The sequence below is a fragment of the Lonchura striata genome, chromosome 4, assembly GCF_050655825.1.
Source record: "Lonchura striata isolate lonStrDom1 chromosome 4, ASM5065582v1, whole genome shotgun sequence".
NCBI classification, from domain to species: Eukaryota; Metazoa; Chordata; class Aves; order Passeriformes; family Estrildidae; genus Lonchura; species Lonchura striata.
In genome coordinates, this window is record NC_140706.1 from 48730484 (window position 1) to 48750528 (window position 20045).

The 20045-nt window shown below is 38.6% G+C and overlaps 1 protein-coding gene across 9 annotated transcripts in view; it reads left to right on the top strand.

The window, feature by feature from the left end:
- MANBA (mannosidase beta) overlaps positions 1-20045 on the top strand; it is a 62406-nt gene that overhangs the window by 12538 nt on the left and 29823 nt on the right. For 8 of the 9 annotated variants that reach the window (XR_014955171.1, XR_014955172.1, XR_014955174.1 and 5 more), the window contains exons 2-7: positions 6700-6794; positions 7285-7390; positions 9391-9561; positions 12205-12328; positions 14744-14919; positions 17531-17641. Coding sequence is in view for 5 of the 9 variants with exons in the window: in XM_085579037.1 (XP_085435163.1) it covers positions 6700-6794; positions 7285-7390; positions 9391-9561; positions 12205-12328; positions 14744-14919; positions 17531-17641 (783 nt within the window). In the remaining 4 variants the exon portion in view is untranslated. The remainder of the gene's footprint in view (positions 1-6699; positions 6795-7284; positions 7391-9390; positions 9562-12204; positions 12329-14743; positions 14920-17530; positions 17642-20045) is intronic. The other variant, XM_085579036.1, reaches the window with a different exon arrangement.

Genomic DNA, 20045 nt, shown 5'->3' on the forward strand with positions numbered 1-20045 from the left:
GTGCTTGGCTAATTAAATCGATGATGGTTGGTTGTGGTCACTTAGAGCGTGTTTACTTGAATACAAGTAAGAACTTGTTCAAAACACGTGCTGATACAGCTGGTGGACTGGAAGCTGTTGCCAAGTTGGTGATGTTGCTGTTGAAGTGCTGAGTTAACCAAAATGGTTCACTAGTATGGTTGCTTAATCTCTGGACTGGGCCCAGCTGGTGTCTTACTAGTTCCAAGCTCAAAGTGAGACGACCTGTTTCTATATATAGGTGTGTACAGGTAACTCAAGTCAGCTTAAACATATTCTTACTCAGTTTAGCAAAGCTCAGTTTACAGAAAGAAGCATTCACACAAATTTGCACCAGAATAACTAAATTGTTTTAAAATCACATTTTTGTTTAAAAGATGGAATGCAGACCATACCAAAACAGGGGAGCAACCTTAGCAGATTTGAAATCTATTGCAGATGGTGTTAAATGCTTTGCATTGTGCAAAGCAGCAAGTCTGTGTTGTTTGGAAGGAGTCAGTGACATCATTCATTATTGCAGTGTGAAGCTTCGTGCTGCAGAGGGGGGTTCAGCTGTTTGTCCTGAGGTTTCTTCACTGTGGTGAATGTGACCAAAAGTTTCAAGTGCAGCTGCCTAAAATCATGTTCCTATATTCCTGTTTATACAAAAGCATACACACTGCCCTAATTGTAGAGGAATAGAGCACTGGTTGCTCCATTTTTTCCAGAGTTCATTATCTCTGGAAATCAGCCTTTTTTGGTGTTGGGTCAAGTATAGAAATGGGAGATTTATTATAGATGCCTAAATACAAGTTTTGGTCTTAAGTATTTTTTTCATTTGCTCCTTTTACTCTTTGCAATGGAATATAGGATCTTGATTCATTTTACAGAAGATGTCACTAGATCAGTAACCCAGCTGGTAATTGAAAGTGGAGATTGATCTGAAAAGCTGTACCAGGAAATAGGAGAACAAAGCTAGTGGGAGCAAAATCATTCTGGATAGCAGGAACCCTATGTTCAGCAACCTGGTGAAATCTACATGCTGTTTTTGTGTGTGATTTGGAAGTGGCAAATCTCACTGCATCCTTTGCTTTTGTATCCGTGAGATTTTCAATGGGTTAGCACCCAGAAAAGAAATTTAAAGCAGAGTTTGGAAGGGTCTACTCCAGCAATGTAGCTTAGTGGGTATCTCACAATGACAGGAACGAGGGCAGCAGGGGGACGCTGATTAATATTAAGCCTTCAGAACATGGCTTAGATTGCAAGACTAGGCTGCAAGCAATTTATTTATCATTGTGTGGTTCATTTCAAATTTAGGTCGACACACAAACTGTTTCTGCACAGGGATGCCCTAGCTGATTGCGTGTCTGTAGCCTTACTTTAATCTGCTGTGCAAGCCATACACTGGAATTGAAAAAATCTCTGATGCTGAGGGTTCATTACTCATCTCCCTGGATCCTCTTAGCTTTTGTTCTACAGATATCTTTATTCTGGCTCATAAAATGTACATTGGAGCAACATGTCTTTCTGAATGCACCAAATGCACATGTCTCAAAAAATGCTCTTGGGGAAGACTCTTGAGTTTCCAACCAAAGTATTTTTTTCTTTATGTTCAATCAATGTAGTTCAAATGCTGGATTAACTATGATAAAAGTTCTAGGGCCAGGAGATTGCATCAGAGTATGCATTCGGCTTGATTGTTTTAATAACATTTCATTAAGACACTGTAGCTCTTACTACTATTTACATGTAAAATTGAAAAAAACACATGAGAAATGCACATAGAGAAGAGTAATAGTCATTTGCATGAAGTTAGAGCCAAGCTTTGTTTTGAATGAAGACATTTTACAAACTTGCAGTGAATCTGTTGCTAACCCTGCAGCTCTGGAAAAAGATTGGCCAAAACCATTTTGTCTGAAAGTTTTGTTTTTGACCACTGTTGTCAGTGTAGTATTTTATTTAGGCACTGTTCTGGTAAGCCATATGTACCCACAGGTAACTTGCTTATTAAGTCTGTGTGCTGGAAATAGGCATCCTCTACCGCATACTGTCCAGGTTCTGCACAATGCCATCTCTTGTTGGCAGGTGACTCCGGTGTATTTCCAGTTCTGAGGACTAGGGCTGTTACAGCTGGATTTTCTCATATGACAGCCATTTGCATTTATACATAAGGCTGTTCTGTCTTATTAGTTGTCACCTAGACTTGTATGGAGTATTATGAGAGGTCTGTAAGTGTGATGCTGATATAGAGGCTGGGTAGCAAGAGCATGCACTTGACAGAGAAGCGAACAGTGCTCTTGGTCATGCTTTGATATCAAAATTTATTAGAAGAGACAGAAGTTTATGTACCTGAACTGATAGCTCTACATTTCTGGAATGTAGTGTGGTTTTCTGTATCTTGTTCTGCATTTGTATAAAATACACTGTTGTTTGTTTTCTGATATTTCATCACAACTTAGATTTTTTTGGAACAAGCCAGGTAACAATTCCATTTGATATCCTATGGTTCTGGTCAGGTTAGATGGCATTAATTGTTGGAATAGTTGATTACTGTATTATTTTCCATTGAAATACAGGTGCTCTGCTGAACTGTGAGAATACGTGCAAACATTCAAACCCCTTAGTAAATCTGAGCATAAATATTAAAGGACACTTGATTTTTTCTTTCAAAAGCTTGTGATGTTAAAAGAGGTAAAATTTCTAGTGGTTTGTTAAATACATCCAAGTATTCAAGTAATATTAAGCAGTGGGTATTACTGTGTTACCTTTTTAGTCATATTTGACCTAGTGTTCTGCTGTGACACATCCTGAACATTGACAGTGACATTCAGTTTACTGCTTTCTGAGAGCAGCTACTGAAATTTAGTTGCTTTAGGAGGAACTTTCAAGATTCACACTCTGAGGATATGGTCCATTCATCACTACTGTTAGTTCAGCCTGACTTCAAGCTGTGAAAATTATTTATGTCCTGATTGCTGTTGCTTGTGATGTTAAGGAGCACATGAATATAGGTAAGTAGATATTAACTATTTACCTTTCAATCTGAAGTTGCCCAGAGCAGAATCATTAAACTGTAAATCATGAAACATCACTTGCAAATTTTATTTTGGTGATCTGTTGCACCATCAGAATTTTCTTACAGTGTACATGATAAAATATCAGCAGAGTTAATTTATGAGAGAAGAGCATGCAAGTTGACTTCATAAGAAAAGCAGGGTAAGGCAAAATCATCTGATTTTTGTTCTCTCTATTAAATTTCAATTTATTACATGCAGATCTTCCACCTGGGTACAGCTGACTCTGGTGTCATTAAGGTGTTTGTGCCATGCTCCTCAGAGCTCCTGGAGCCTGGGTGACCGGGAGGTGTCCTTTCATTGGGCCAGGGTGTGCCTGGCACCACTCACTCGCTCACTTGGGCTTGGAGCCTCACTTCTCCTGTGTTCGTGTCTCATCCGTTTCCTGCTTAACAGGAGAAGCTCTTAGCTTGTATCACCGTAGCTTTTCAATATCCCCTTAAAATCATTGCAAGGAGAACCTTCCATCTGGGCACTGGCAGTTCTTCATTGTAGTGGTGCCAGCGCTTTTGAAGTCCTGCTGATGTCCTGTTAGCCGACCTGGAAATTGCTTCCTTTTGATGATCTGTAGCAGGGCTTTTAACCTCCTCTTAGCAAGTGATTTGCTCCTTGTTTACAGCGTTGAGGCTGGGAGCAGGGAGCAAACAGGCAGGCAGCTTGAATACTTCAGATTTTTCCCCCAAATTGCAGGGAGCAGGAAAATGCAAGGCTGTTATGTTTGGTGAGATCTAAAAATAGCTATAGTTGACTCCACCCCTCTATGAATTGCTCCCAGGATCACACTGAGCTGTTGAGCTGTTGAATGTGAAGTGTAATAGATGTGCAGCCTATTTCCTACCTTCTTCCAATTTCTCCCTGTGCCTTTAAGTGATTTAAATTTGTCTTTTTTTTTTTATGCACTTTTCTGAACTAAGCCTTTCATTTTGATGTGAAATGATTTAATGTGGGATGAAATTCTGTTTCAGACAAATCCAAACACTTTGGCTTACATGGTTACATCTTCCAGCACTTAGAGCAGTTGTATTTAATAATGGAAAAGCCAATAACCTCACAAGTGTATTGGCAAAGTAAATCTACTTTCTTAGATGACTTTGTTGTGATCATGCGTTTCTCCTGAACCTTTAGAATTGTCTTAAAAGCATTGCTTGAACGTTGCCACGACTGATTTTACAACACTCAACATTTGTCATGGTTAAAGTGGCTGACCAGCTATTCGCATTTAACAGCTTTTATGTGATGTATGAGCTGTCTTACTGGTTAGGTAGCAATGGTATCAGTAAACTGTTAAGTTTTACATGAAGGTACATGGAACTGTGAGCTTTCCATCGAAAAGGGCATATTTGCACTTTCTATGACACCTATTTTAGCAGTCAGTGCATTTCTTGAAGTTTGAAGACTTTAGACTAGTAAAGAAGAAAGCTCCTTCTGGAAGAAGTATCTTCAGTATATTCTGAGATTTAAACATGTCACTCTGTAAGCTCCTGTAAAAGCCCATTTGGCGATCAGATTTCTGCCTCTGATAAAAGATTCCTGCGTTTCTGCTGCTAGACAACCAGTTTTGTGTTTTCTTGTGTTTTCCAGAAATTAGGACTTTGTTCATTAACATCTCTGTATCTGTGCTTTTGTGGGAGAAATGGTGCAGGTTTCTTTTCTGCAACTTTGCCGAGGCACTGATGTTGATTGTGTGACCATTAACCAAATGGGTTTACAGTCTGCTGTTGGTAGTGCATTTGCAACTTTCACATCTTTTGTTAAATATTTCATACATACAAGTGACAAATATTAAAATTTAACATGCACATTTTTCAAAGCATAATGTGAAATAAAATAGTATGTAATGTTAAATACGAATATGTATGTACATGTAAATGTATATAAGATGGTATATAATGTTAAAGCAAGACTTGTCAAAAATGTGCTTTCTAAAGTACATATTGTGGGGTTTCACAGTGTCTGACATTCTATGCTTGCCTCTCATTACCTGAGTACAATGATCTCAGTGAATTTTCTTTTATAAGGCTAAATTTTACATATTAATATACATTTATTGGCTTTAACTTTTGCATCTCAATAAAAGTCTGAGATATATTCCCCAAAAGTATGGAATGGATGTCTTAAAATTCAGTAATAGTCCTGTAAGCTCATGATGACTTAACTTTTAAAGAATACACTGTATTATCAATGCAGAAGTCATAGTTTTACTCAGGTGTCAAGGCTTTTCCTTTTTGACTCTTCCCTTATAGTAGGAAATTTGATTGAGTGTAGCATTTAGAGGCAGGGTGACACCTTTCCCTCTGTATGAGCCCAAGGAATGATGTTTGTATTGCTGTAGGACTCCAGAAGGGTCTGTGCTGCTGAGGAGAGTCACTTAGATGTTTTGATTTTGTTCTGCTAGGTAAATAGATTTATGTGTTTATTGCAGAGCCTGACCCTGTTAATTGTAAAACAAATATGAGGTATAAGAAAATTTTTTTTCAGAAGATTTCAAATCCCAAATGTTGTTACTATGCATACTGACTCCTGAAATGGGGAGAAAAAATAACTTCCAGCAAGTAGGAATGAAAAAAAAAAAGCTGATTTTTTTTAGTGTGACAGAATATTCAGGATGGGTATTTAAGTGTGTTGGTGCTGTAGAACACTCCCATCAAAGAAATCCTTTACGCTGCTCGCCTTTCTCTGAGCCGGGTTGAGTCATTGGCCTTTGTTGGGGGCAGCAGCACAGCCGTGCTGCTGCTGCAGGGGCTGGAACCGGGATGTCAGGCAGGGAGCCGGATACCGGCACTGACAGGGGATGGGACACTGCCTTTCTGCTCTCTGACAGGGGACAGGACCTTTCTGTTGCCTTTGTGGGAGGTGTGAGGCCATAGGATGTCAGGTCCTTTCAGCTGGGTGATGGACATGGTGACCTGCTGTAAGGTAATACAGCATGAAGCCAGAAAGGCCGAGGACGTAGCTTAGACAAACCATGCCTTCTATTCTTCCTAGGTAGTGTTGTTAAAGGGAGAAGGACACATTTGATGTAAATGCAATACCACTCTCAAAAGTAGTCATTTAGTTTTTTACCAAAATGGTGTTGCTTCTCCTTCTCTTTCTCCATCCCTCCACATACAACAATTTTATTTATCCTTGCCACAGCCAGTCTTGCTGACAAGGAACAACTGGATTATTTGCAGTAACTTTAAACTAGAGATTTGTTCACTGCTGTCCCTGAAGGCCTAAAATGCTGTTTCTCTGCCTCTTAAAATCCTATTAGTCTTACTTTCTCCATAATTATGAGGGTGATCATGTTTCTGTTCCTCTCATTAAGTCACAAGCTCTCTGGATGTATTGGTTAATTTCCAGACCAGTAATTTCTTGTGTAAAAACAAATCCTGCTACTTCTAGTTTGAGTGATTATAGCAGACAGGGTTTTGAGTTATAAATAAAGTCAAATATTACTAAAGCTTTGCTTTCATGTAAAATTTCAAGGGTGAAAATGAGTATCAGGACTAACTAACTAAGGTGGATTTTGCATTTGCAGACTGACTGAAACAAGAACTGTCATCTAATGGATATTGTGATGCTTTTTATGCAGCAATACTATTCCTAAATAAATAGTGTAATTTTCTTTTTGTTGGTCTGTCACTAGGATCCATACTATAGATTTAATGATGTGATGTACAGATGGATCTCACTAGATAACTGGACTTACAGCAGGATGTTCAAAACTCCTTTTGACATCAGGTATGCAGTAAAGATATGTCTAAAATAGTTCTCAGCCATCTTTCATGTAGAATTGCAAGTTAATCCATTAGCTCAAAATCTGCTTAATACTTTTGTATCTGATAAAACAAATTATGCAATCGTGCAGCTGCAAAGCTGTTGCTACAGAACACTTTAATTGCTGAATTTTTTCTTTTTTTTTTAATTGCTTGTTAAAAATTACTTATGAATTGTCAGCTGTAAAAAGATTATACTTAGGCTAATTGAAAGCTATCCCATGTAATACCTGGTGGGTATGTGAAGCTGATGTATTCTTGAGCATGCTGACTTGAGCTACTTTAGCTGTCATATTAATTTGACTATTTAAAGGTACAATGTAGCTACACTGAGTCAAAAGTAGCTACGGCAACTGCTGGTATAATAGTGATGCACATTTTTATATTGTGTGTCTCCTGTGTGTTTTAACTCTAGGTATCCTGACAGTTTTTCACACATATGTTTTCTTTTGTAGAAAGTGGCAGAAAATTAATTTGGTTTTTGAGGGAGTAGATACAGTAGCACAGATCCTGCTCAACAATGTCACTCTCGGAAGAACAGACAACATGTTCAACAGATATGTAAGTAATGTGTTTATTGCTAAAGGTGCTTCTGTGTTTTCTTCAAAGCCTTTTTCTTCTGAGCACTTTGAGTGCATTCAAGTATCCATCAAAGTAGGTGCTTGGATGCAGAAAGTATTGACTTGAAGACTGCATGTACGATTAGGTAAATGCTAGAAAGGGAAGTATACTTACCTTTTCAGTAGCAGCTGGGTACATGTTAGAAAGGGAAGTATACTTACCTTTTCAGTAGCAGTTGGGTCATATCTAGAGGTGAATGTGCGTTTGTGCCTTATCCTAAAGGAGAGGACCAATGCAAGAGGATCAATTCAGCTAATAATATCTCTTGCTTCTTGGGATCTGTCCCGCCTCCAAGAAAACTAAGCTTAAATCTGTTTTATTAGCTGTGAATCTACTTAATAATTGGTATTAGAATGGTTTACATGTCAATACTGCAATGAAAATGCACGTGCTGTAAAGCTTGTGTGTGCTTTCATGCTTTTGTTTTTTAAAGAGGGTGGTTTATTTTTAATATGGTACTTTGGATAACATTGTCTTGCATTTTGGAGCTTCACTTATGTCAGCATGAGAGTATTCATTGTGGAATGATCTTGAGAGTGGCAAAAACATTCAGACTAATTTCATAGCTTTAAAATACAAAATTATTCTGGTATTAACATAAGGAGCAATTCTTGCTTTTATCTTAAAGGAATCAAAAAATCTGAAGAGTTAAAGGAAGATTGGTAGTGGAATAACTGAATTACAAATGAAATCTGGTGTCTCCATATCTTAGCATTTACCATTCTGGCAGCTTTTATTGCAGAAGCACTGGACTGAGACATAAGACATTCTGCCACCTGGATCTGTGTGACCTAGGACAAACCACTTAGTTTCTATTTGACATAGTTTTACCATCAGTGAAATAAAAAATTTTGTAGAGTTTCGATGAAATTGTAATTATTTCCTGTTTGGAGAGTATCTAAAGGTTTGTCAGTAGCAGGCTCTGAAAGTTAGGAAGTGGTATTATTTTGTCCATATTTCTGCAACTTAATTTTGTGTCAGATTGTAACAATTCATGAAATGGCTTTCACTGTAAAACCAGAGTGTGCTGCATTAAATTGAGTCTGGAGTTACTGTGACCCAGGCTTGTGCCTTGTTCAGCTGTTCCACATAGCAACAGCATCTGCAGGAAGGACTCTGAAGGGTCTGGATTGGGGAATGCTATTTGCTTTCTAATATCCTGTTGTATGTTACAGAAAGAAGTGATTCTATCTGGGCTGCTCCCAAATTAAAGGAAAATGGCCAAGACTTGTCTTTTCACAAATGAATACTCTGAGGAATAAATGGGTATTAGCCATTGGAACCATATTGTGTTGATAGCACAGGATAATTCTGAAACTGAACAGTTCTCCAGCCACACTGAAGGGGATTTTGTGACCTGCTGAGGAAGCCCCCAAATGCTTAATTTGGTGCTGGCATAGAATGTGTGTCTTACATTTGGGGGATTAGATTGCAATTTATTTCATTTTGGGGAATGAAACACAGCTTTGCAGCATTCATGGACAAGGCAGCTCATTGCCTTGTGGTAGATGAGCTGGCAGCACAGTGTGAGCTGGAAGCACTTCTGTATGGAGCAGCTCTCTGAGTTGGAATACGGTGTCTTTCCAAAGATACAGATGGGTTCTGGATGAGGAATGAGGGTAAAGATTCTCTTGCTGTCCTTGTCCTTCAAGTACTTCTCTGTGCAAGCAAAGTACTGCAACCTGCAATGAGAGCTTGGTGTGAGGAAAGTGGTTTGCCCAGAAACATTTCCTTCTATCTAGAACATTACTGTGTATTTTTTTTTTTTTCAGTTTACAAAGTAGCTTTTCTTTTCTTTCAAAACCGGATCATGCTGAGACTATATTTCAAAAGCTTTTGAATAATATATGTATGGTATTAAAATCCCCATGTAATACTGATTATAAATCTCATAGATAAATGTCAGCATTGTAATGGTTTTGTTCTGTGTTTTGTCCTAGAGCTTTGATATTACCAGCATGATCCAGGAGGTCAATTTGGTTGAAGTCCGTTTCTTGTCAGCTGTTTCATATGCAGCGGAGCAGAGCAGATGTTACAAAGCACACAGCATCCCCCCAGCGTGCCCTCCACCTGTGCAGAAAGGAGAGTGCCACGTTAATTTCATCAGAAAGGTAGGGGCAGAATTGGCTGTCTCTGGCTTCAGGCTGGAAGAGGAATGCACCACAAGCTGTCCTTACAGTTGTATTCTGTAACCTGCAATGTTGTTTTATAAGTAGGGCATATTTTTCATGCAGCTTCCTTCTCCCATCCCCCCTAGAAACCTGTAGTCTTGTATGTTGACAATACAGGAGGCGTGAGAAGGCCAGGCTTCGTATCAAAGTGATAAGAATGTTTAGAAGGCTGTTCTCATCAAAGAGACAGCAAGGAGACCTGCTGCTAAGAAGGCGAGATAGCATTGGGAAATGTGTAATCATTCCATTTTGATCCACTGGGTGGGTTTAGCAATGTATACTGACAATAGATTTCACTGCTGCAAATACCAGTGTGTTATAGCCAAGGCTGTAAAAATCTCATCCAAGCAGCTTTGTGAGTGTTTGCTGTTGCTCATGTGCTGTGCTATTTATATTGGGCAGCTCTGGCACGTCCCAAGAAGTGTTATCTAACTGGGAACATGTTCTCATCTTATTACTGTTGTGAAGTGTGATTTATATGTAAATATTCAATGAAAACAACAGTGTAATATAAATTAATGAAACTCAGAAACCTTGATTTAAGATATGGCTTCTTCGCTGTTAAAACTTAACTTAGGGCAAACTATCATTTGAGTAGCATCTCATGTATTTCTGATAGCTTTGCAGCAGATAGAGGCAATGTCTAGATGATTTTATTTTCTAATTTGTCTTTTTGGGAGTTTTCGTGTATTTGTCTCTTCTTAAATGCCTTTCTTGATAATTATTTTCAAACTTTGTAATAAAGCCCTTCTAAAGTCTTCTCAAAAAATGACTCGGATTCTGTAAATCTGGTATTTAAATCTGGATATAATTTCCTTTAAAATTTATTAATGTAAACATAGATTTCACATTGTCCAGGAAAGATCCTTCAGGGTTAAGAGGCTGTCTTTATTTCTGCTTGCTGCTACTTTTATTTTTGCTACATTTTAGAAAGTTTATTAATTCTTCTGAGTCCACTGTGTTTCTCAGAAATCAGTGCAAGGAGAGGCTTGGAAGGAGTGGGGCATTTACTCAAGCTCTGTTCTTATTTATAGAGCAAAAGAGACTTGGAGTTATTTTATGCTTCACTGAACTATACCTTTAAATTTGTTAGAAAGTACCCTAGTGCTTCTTCCTCAAATGAAATTTTTGACTGTACTTGGAAACTGCTCCAGAGATTTCCAGAAACATTTTGAATTCCAAGTATTGGCAACAAGAGCAGCTATGTCACATCTAAAACTAAACAAACATACTAGGACATTGCTATAAGCTGGTTGCTTCCCATCTGAAAGTAATGGAGAGCTATTTACACATTTCAGGTGCAGTATTAAGTGCAATAAACTTACCTAAATCTGAGTAGGAGTTTGTGGCAGAACACAGACCTGTCACTGCTAACATACTCCAGCGATACAGGCGTATTGTTCTTGTGACATACTGTTTCTGTAGCAGTCTCTGCAGTATTTTTACTGAAACCTGCTGGTCTCTCAGTGATTAATTGGTTTATTTTTTATAAAGGGAAAATGACTTTCAATTGGACATGTTTTCTAAGAATATGTTATCCCTAGTTTTCTGTTTGAAATAGGTACAGTGTTTGCTTCCTGGAAGGCTCTTTTGCAGTTTGATAGACAGGGAGGCTGACTGGCAATGCAAGGGATAGGCCAGGCTTGTGCAATGTGGTTTGCCCAAATTAGTATGCCTTGGCTGTAAGTTATTAGTCTCTAAATTTAGAACTGTGTGTCACTGTACAAGACTTTAGGAGATCTCTTGTATTTGCTTTGGGGGCTGGGGCTGTGTGAAACTTGGAGGGCAGCTGAATAGATGTTGTCAGGGGATTTGTTAAGTAGAGGTCTGACCAGGTTTGAAAACAGCTAAATGGAAATTAGCATACTTACTTCTCTGCCTGAGCAGCATTTTATAATTCTGACAGCTATTCTGATGTTAGTACCAGAACTAAGCTACTTCTCAACCATGTTTTTGTTCCCTTTGTTTTTGTATAACAGAACCATAAAAAGGGGAGAAACAGTGAACATGACTGAACTACACAAATACTCCAAACATATCCATTTCTTTCCTTGTGTTACTCTGTGGTGTTAAAACTGAAAAATAGGAGATAAACTATTTCATATATGTTTTTTAACTTGATACTGTTCTTCTACAATACTGTAACATTTCTAATTGTCAGTTTTCTGCTTACTTTGTCTTTTAGGTACAATTAAATACTGACATTACAAACAAAGATAATTCACAACTGAATTGAGACTAATCTCATGGGTTGTTTCTTTGATCTTTACTGTTTGGGATTTTAATGGTGTTTTTTTAGTGGTATGCTAAGTGTTGTTTTGCTCTTTTGGTAATACAAAATTTCTCCGCACATGGACGTTTAATACAAAACTTAATTTTTGGTATAATACAGGTTGTAGCAGCAAAGTTCTGGTTGTGAATTAAGAAAAAAATACTGTAGAGTCTTCTGGATTTATGGAAACTGGAAAAATTCTTTCAGTGTATGTCAGTATTTTATTCCCAGATAGCAAATGTCTTATTTCTGGCACAGCACCAATGTCTGTGAAAAACAGGCATTTGTAACATAATCATTCTGTTTTCCAGGAGCAATGCTCATTTAGTTGGGATTGGGGCCCTTCTTTTCCCACTCAAGGAATCTGGAAAGATGTTAGGATTGAGGCCTATAACCATTATCACCTGATTTACTTTTCTATAACTCCTTTCTTTGGTAAGTCTCTTATTTCTTCTTGTTATTGGTTACACCTTTAGAATACAAACCCATTTTATTGGTAAGCCAAATTAACCATCAGTAGGAAATGTTCTATGGGTTTTTTATTACTTTGTATGTAGTTCTTTCCAGAACACACCTTTATTAGGTATTGAAACAGTACTTCAGTACAAACAATAACTGTTAAAAGTGTTAGAATTCAGAATCTTTTTTTTGCTTAAAATCCCCGAATAACTGCACAAATAAATGTAGTATAATTGAGATTATCACCGGTTTTTCAGTTTTGGAAAATTTCCTTTCTGTTGGCATGCGTTTTCACCAAGACTCCCTGTAAATGTCTCACTTTCGTCTCACTTCCATTTCAAACAAAGGCAAAGCTGCTATGGAAATTTAGTTTTGTGTTGGAAGGACAAATGCACAATGAGCAGAGTTCGAAGAGTGCTGAGTTTTCAGGACACAACATGCAGTCTGAGAGAGAAAAGCAGTCGTGCTATGCAAGGATAATTGTTAAAGCTGCAACTGGAGAGGATAACCTCATGCATTCTTGCTACCTAACTTACCAAACCGGTTTCCTCTCTTGCAGTGGTCTCTCTGATTTTCCTCTCCTTTCATTGATCAGTGTAGCTGTGCAAAAGTAGTTAATTTTCCCTTGAAACTGTCTGCAAATGGTGATATGCCCAGTTGTAGACCACCCACATGCTTTTTTTCACTGCTTGATGAGCCCAGTGGAGTATAGGCTAACACGTGGGTCCTCTGCACTGGGGTGAATTTCGGCCCTCAGGAATAGATTTGTTGTGTATGAATAAAAGAGGAAGGCATCACTCCATGGCTGCTTTTAAAGCATCCTGAAATAGCTGCAGGTCTTAAATAGACTTGATGTGACTGGAATTTCCATGGAAAGCCCCAGCACAGATTCTGCTTTCTGAAATTCAGTTACAGTAAGTCTTTTATGGTCCCTCCCACATTCCCACAACTCCACCTTCTGGTAGGTAAAGTCTTGCTCTCTGGGTAAAAGTGGAGAGGGCAAACCTCTTTCCTTCAGCAGAGAGTGGCTTGGAACCAGAGCAAGAGCTTATTAGTATTTGAACATAATAACGTTTGAAAAAGAAAGAGTCAGTGAACAACCTGAATTTATGCTGCATATGTACTTTCATTGTTCATCAGATTTAGTGTCATAGCCTTTTGACCACTGAGTCTGTAAAAGATCCATTGTTCTTGGTTTCTCTGCCTAGACCTCACAGTTCAGGCAGTTACGAATGAGTTGGAATTTCTATATGCTATTGTATGGGAAGAAGAATGCACTGTAATGTCTGACCTTTATAGGGTGGGTACTTTTTAACCTTTTCCACATTTCAGATGATCGGTCTTCACTGGGTAATGCTAGGTGTAGTATAAACTTGGGAACTCAGTCATTGCTCTTCATTCTGTGAAAGACAGTGAAAATCACACCAGGGCTGAATGCAAGTCTTTGTTTTTTGGAGTGAGCTCTCTTTCTCCTGTGGAGGAAGGAGAGCTAGAATATATAAATGAAAGGAGAAAGTAAGTTATTAGTAGTTTGGGTATACAAAATGTGTCTTTTTTCTAGTTCTCCTTGTTTTCTGTTTTGTTTGCTTTTGCTTATATGTTAACCTGCAATATTTGAAGTATAGGATTAGCTAGGCTGTGTTAGTAGCTAGGCAATTCAACTACTGAAGTTAGTGGGAAATTTACACATACATCTTGAGTACCCTTGACCCTGGCTCTCCCTCTTCAGTAAGCTCTATAAAAGAGAGGATGCTCTGTGGTAACTTCAGAGTAATCTCAGGGAAGTCATTAACTTGTTTCTTTCATGACACATGGGTGGGAGAAGGGATATAAAGATACAGCCTGTCAAGTCTAGACACAGTGGGCCCAATTCATCCCCAGTGTAGCTCCATTCATTTTGTCCAGTGAGTCTGGGATGAATTCAGCTCGTTTTCTGTTAATACTGGTTTTGTTTCATTGACAAAAGTGATTGTACTGGCTTGTGATTACAATCTTTCCCAAAGAGTACCATGTTCATGTGAGTGCTGACTAAAAGCAAATACAATGTCTATGGGAGTTGGTGGGAAAAAATTCCTTCCTAATGAAGTGACTGGTGTCAAGGTCTCTGACTTTTGTACAGAACTATGAAAAAAAAAAAAAAAAGCCCTGGATGGCTTTTGAATTAAAAAAAAGAGTTAAAAAACATAAAAAACCATAAATCATACTGCATTTTTCTCTTCCATTGGACGCACTAAATAAGCAGATTAACCATGTAGGATGGCTGAGACACAGCCTGAAAATTGTTAAATTTAATCTTAGGTGATTGAATATTTTCTTTAATGAAGGATAATGTTAACTAATAGGTATATAAAAATAAGTCTTAAATCCCATTTTTTCTCCCTCTTCACTTAGCAAAGAGTGCTCAGCAGTGGTATCTTGAAGTCGAGTCTATTTTTGATGTAGTCAGCTCCAAGCCAATTGCAGGTCTTGTGACTGTGAACATCCCCAAGTTACAAACGCAGCAGACATTCAGTGTGAAGCTTCAACCTGGAGAAGGCAGTATTGTGCTGCTTGTAAACATCAACAAGGTAAAGAGGTGTGTGTGGGGAGCTAGTTCAGCTGCAAGATGTTTCCCCTGGTTACCAATATGACTTTCTGCCTCCATGCCACTTTTAGGCCTCCTTCCTATTCCTTACTGTGTTCCTAACTTTTAACAGCAGTTCTGTATCCCTTATAGGGTAGGAGAACAGTTATTTTGCTTTTTAAAATCTGATGTCTGTGGAGCTATGTAGCTCACTGCCAAAACGCGATGAAGCCTTAGAAAGAGGTCACATAATCACTGGCAACTCTTAAATGACCTTTTTTGAGGTATTTAGGTAAATAACCTTTGGATACTCTGTGTCACTTCACTGTCAGCAGGTAGCAGGTATCTCACATGCTGCTGTTTACTGGACTGACTGGGACCAGAATACACTACAATACATAAGATTTTCCCAGGAGGGAGAGGAAACATTCCTCAGGCCTCTCAGTAGATATTTACTTTCAGGTAAATAAACACAAAAGAAAATTTTGTGGAGTAATACTCCTTATATTCACTTGTAGTCCTTTGGATAGGCAAGTCTCAGGAGGTGTTTTTGACTGGTAGAAGGTGCTCTAATGAGGAGCAAACTCCATTAAAAAATCAGTCTCCAGCCAGTGGGCAGAGTGGGAGGCCCGGCAGGTGCAGCAGGAGCCACACCTGATGGAGTTCTCCATGGGAGCTTCACTGCTGCAGCACACACATTTGTGGGCGGGTGATGTGCTGTGAGCAGGAATGTGGGGCTTCTGACAATACTGGCAGTTAGTAGCATTAGAGGGTCTGCCTTCAAGCTCTTTTATATTTTACTGGCTCTGCAGTGTTTCTGCATTGCTGTGTAACACTGCATCTGTTTTCCCAGTGTGATTGCATTGTCCGTGTGTATTATTGAGTTCACTTGTCAGTTTGCATGGAGAGAAAGCAAGCAGGGTGTTTGTGTTACAGTGTGCACACTCTGTGACTTGTGTATTTATGTGCTTTGTTTTATTTTGACACAGAAGCTTAGAAACATACAGTTTTTGTTACTGTTGTCATCTGACATGCAAGTTACATGAGTAATTTCCAGTACCCAGTTTCTTTTAAAGCAACCAGGGGTCTCTGCTTATCCTTTTAATGGATTACGTTAACCAGGCACTGCAAAGTGAAACTTCAAAAATTATTTTTTGCTTATTTAGTTGTCCCAGCCTCAGAAGAGATCTGTTAGTATAGTGCAACTGCAAGCCTGGAAGGAAGCAGTTCCTTCAGAGCAGAGGCAGCAGTGTTTCATTATTCTTTGTGCACAAAAGGCTTTGCTGCATGAATTCACATCAGCTGATTTTATGAGAAGCCCTTAAATGTCTACTCTATTGATGAGGCTAACAGAGCCCTTACTCTGTACAGAGTTGTGTGGTGCAAGTTAGATACTGAGACCTCACCAGAAATGTATTTCTAGTTAAGAGCTTACTGCAGATTACGTTGTGGAGTCAGTAGGTGTGCGAGTGGTACATTTGCCGAGATGTGTATCAGCCTTCCTGCAGTTGCCACGCAAAGTACTGTGCTGCCAACATGACAGCATTTTGCTTATCAGCTAGTGATGAGCAGAGGGGTGACATCATTAGTGGCCAATGAGACACCCAGTCGTGCCAGGCAGCTGCGAACACTCCCTTGTTGTCGAGGCAGGCGCTGAGTCTGTGCTTCCGTTTGTATCCATGCAGTGCAGAGATCAGTGCTTCCTCACAAGCAGTTGTGAGAATTCTGTATCGAAGAAGCTGAAAGACATATTCCTGATATATTCATCGTTGTATCCAAGTATAGCTACAGCAAAATGTATTGCTGGGCTGCTTTCTGACCTCAATTTGTTTGAAAAGATTGAGGCACTCCTTGCATTACTATATTCAGTGCTGATCCCTCCATTGTTCGGTTTCATGCATTATTGCTTTCTTTCCACAATTTTTGTGTTATGCACTCAACTGGCAAATGCTGGCAACAGGAGTGAGTGGCAGAAGTAGGCTGCTAGAGTGAAGATAAATATTCTGTTATCTTGGAGACTGTATTTCATGTTTATAAAAATTATGGAGTACTAATGATGTGATTAAGAAACATACAGAGATAAAGCAAAAAAACCACAGAATGAATGAAAGAATTTGACTTAAAAGTTTGACATAAATGAAGCAGGCAGTATGGTTATGTATTACCAGAGTCACAGTTGAAAAGTGTTACTGCTGTATATTGAATATTGCATGGGATAGGTAAAAGGATCAATGAAAGGAGGTGTATGATACTGAGCTTAGTGAATAATGGCTGCTCCTGACTCAGATATTTGGGGTTTGGAGGAATAGTGTCAGTGTACCTCAGCTGAGGAGTAGCAGCTAGATGTGTGCATGCATGTCCAGGCATGCTCATGGCCTGTTGTGGATACAAAATGAAGTGATAGCCTGGACTTGAGCAGAAGAAATCACACTTCTCTCTTTAAATGATTTTCACCTCAGAGCTGCAGCTGGAGAGAATATTAGCATATCTCAGCTGAAGCACAAAACCTCGTTAGGCTTGTGGTAATTCACTCAAAGATATCTGAGCCCTAGGTAGGTGCTTTGGTACCTCTTGTTAATACACATTGCTCAGACTTTCTCCGTTTTATGTTCAAGAGTGCTGCAGTGGAGGCTTGGTGGCCAAATGGACATGGAAGACAAACTGGATACAACATGACAACAACTTTCATGATGGAGGCAGGATGGCAGATGGAGAAGTTTTCAAAGGTGAGCCCTAAAGTTTGATTATATCTGGCATTGCACTGTTAGTGTTAGGACATCAGCTCTGCATAGCAGGATGTCTAGAGCTCTGCAAAGTTTTGCTGAGTTGTAATATGCATGTGAAAATGCTAATGAGAAATGAGGTTTTTTAATGTCACCATGTATGGCTACCTCTTTTCTGGTAGTCTTTCCTTGTGTGGATGCCTTTACTTATATTGTGGCTGCAAGATGGTTTACAGTTAACCAGAAACCTCAGAAGAGAAAAGATGTTTACTTAAGTTTTCAAGCTTATGGAAAGAAAACAGCACTTCTAAACTTCATTAACCATGCTCTTGGTTTTATATCATGCACTGAAAAACCCTTTAGATTTCTAGAAGATTATGCAAAGGCTTATTACTGAGATTTTTCTTACTAATTCAGTTTGTAAAAATTTATGGGATAAACACATTCCTAAAAACCTAACATGCATATATTTATTAGAATGTGGTAGATGTGCTTCAGGCTTAAGAAAAGGTAAGATCTTAAATATGACCATAAAAGTAGTATTTGGGGGTTTTTGCATAAGGGTTCTCTTAATTATCTGTTTGGTTTTACTAAGAAGCCTAGAGGAGGTAATTTCCAATTGTCCATTAGAAATAAAAATTCTAGAGATTAGACTGGCCTCCTTATGCCATGAATATGTGGAAACAACCACATAAATGCATGCATTTATTAGATGTTTCTGGTGTGTATTGCTTTACTAAAAACTAATCTGGTCACCAGGCATCTAAACTGCTATTTGCTGTAACATTTGTTAGTATGAAAAAAAAGTAGGAAAATTAGTAGCTTCTAATGTTGTACCTTTATTGGACTAGCTCTAGCTTGATTATGAAGTAATAATAATAATAATAATATAATAATTTGCTCTGATTACTGTTTAATTTTGAAACAATTAAAAACCCACACCAAGTAAACACAGCATGTGTTGCGTGGAAAAACTGCTTGTAGGAAATACAACTGTAAAACCTCTAAAAGGGAAAATTCTGTTATTACTGTGTGAAAACTGCACAATGATAAGAAAGCTAATTCCATTTGGGTACTTGTGTCAGAATATTTCATAGAGCTCAGGGGCATATGATCAGGGAACTTCATGGTCTACAACAGAAGCCTCTTATTTTTTTCTCCTTAAGAGGAAAGAGGGGAGGAAAAAACCCAAATGTACCACATAGTGGGCATTGTGAATTAACCAGCATATGATGCCTTTACAGCTCACAGTGTGAGGTCTGATCATCCTTTCTGTGTTTGGGGAATCTCTTAGATTCCAACAGACACTTATGCATGCACACACCATCACCCCCCAGACAGAGCTGTAGGAGTGGAAAAAGGCTCTGTATGTAGGTTTTCATGTTGTAGCATAATTTTCTCTCTTGTCAGCAGGACTGAACAGCAACGTTCATATAGCTCAGTAAGAACTTTGAGTAGTTCAGGAGATACAATCAGGGATTAATGTTCCTGAAAGTTGTTTTGTTGTCAGTTCTGTTGTCCATGTTGTGCTGACTGTATTCAGGAAGAATAAATTTCCTACTTCCTCGCTTTTTTTTCCCTCAGAAAAAAACAGGTGAGACATTTCACAAGTGGTTTGTGTCCATATGAGTATCTACTTAACTTTGGACAACAGAAAACTGAAGCATGAGAATGTACATATGAACAAGCACAGCTTGATCTTATGTCAGATTTGGCTACTCCTAACTTGAACTACTTTCTGGATTCTGACATGCTAGAGTAGTCTTCAAAACTTAAACTAATCCTTTGTTAATATTTCTGGGTGGCCTTCCAGTATGTACTTGCAGGAGCTCTATAGAGCTCTAGCCAGCAGTGCTGGGAATCTCTTTGACTCAGAGAAGCACTTACTCATTCCTGTTCAGAGTAGCAGAAAAACAAAGCAGAATAAAAGCCAGCACCTAGGATGGGATGTGGTTTGGTTTTCCATTTGAATATTTTGTTTTAGAGTTTGTTTCTCAAGATAATGTGAAACAAAGTCGTATCACCCAGTGACATTGTTTTTTCTTGATGGAGGGTCCCGTTTGCTATTGACAAGTTGCTTATTTCTTGCCATCCCCACATCAAGAAATTTATTACCTCTTTCATTGCCCCATGAAGCATTTGTTGCTTCTCAGTTCCATTTCTCCATCTTTCAGTATGCTCATTTCTCCAGCATTGTACTCAGAGTTTTTAATTTTTAAGGCTATTTTTGTACTTTCAAGATCTTGGCCTCCAGCAGGCTTTGTAGTTTTCACATCACTTTCATGCTGTGTGCTAATTTGTTAGGTTACTAGGTTGTTCTGTGATCTCAGTTCAGCTCTAGGCATCTTCATCCTTATTACTTTTCCTACTGCTAAATATGGGAATGCCAAATGTGATCCACGGGTCA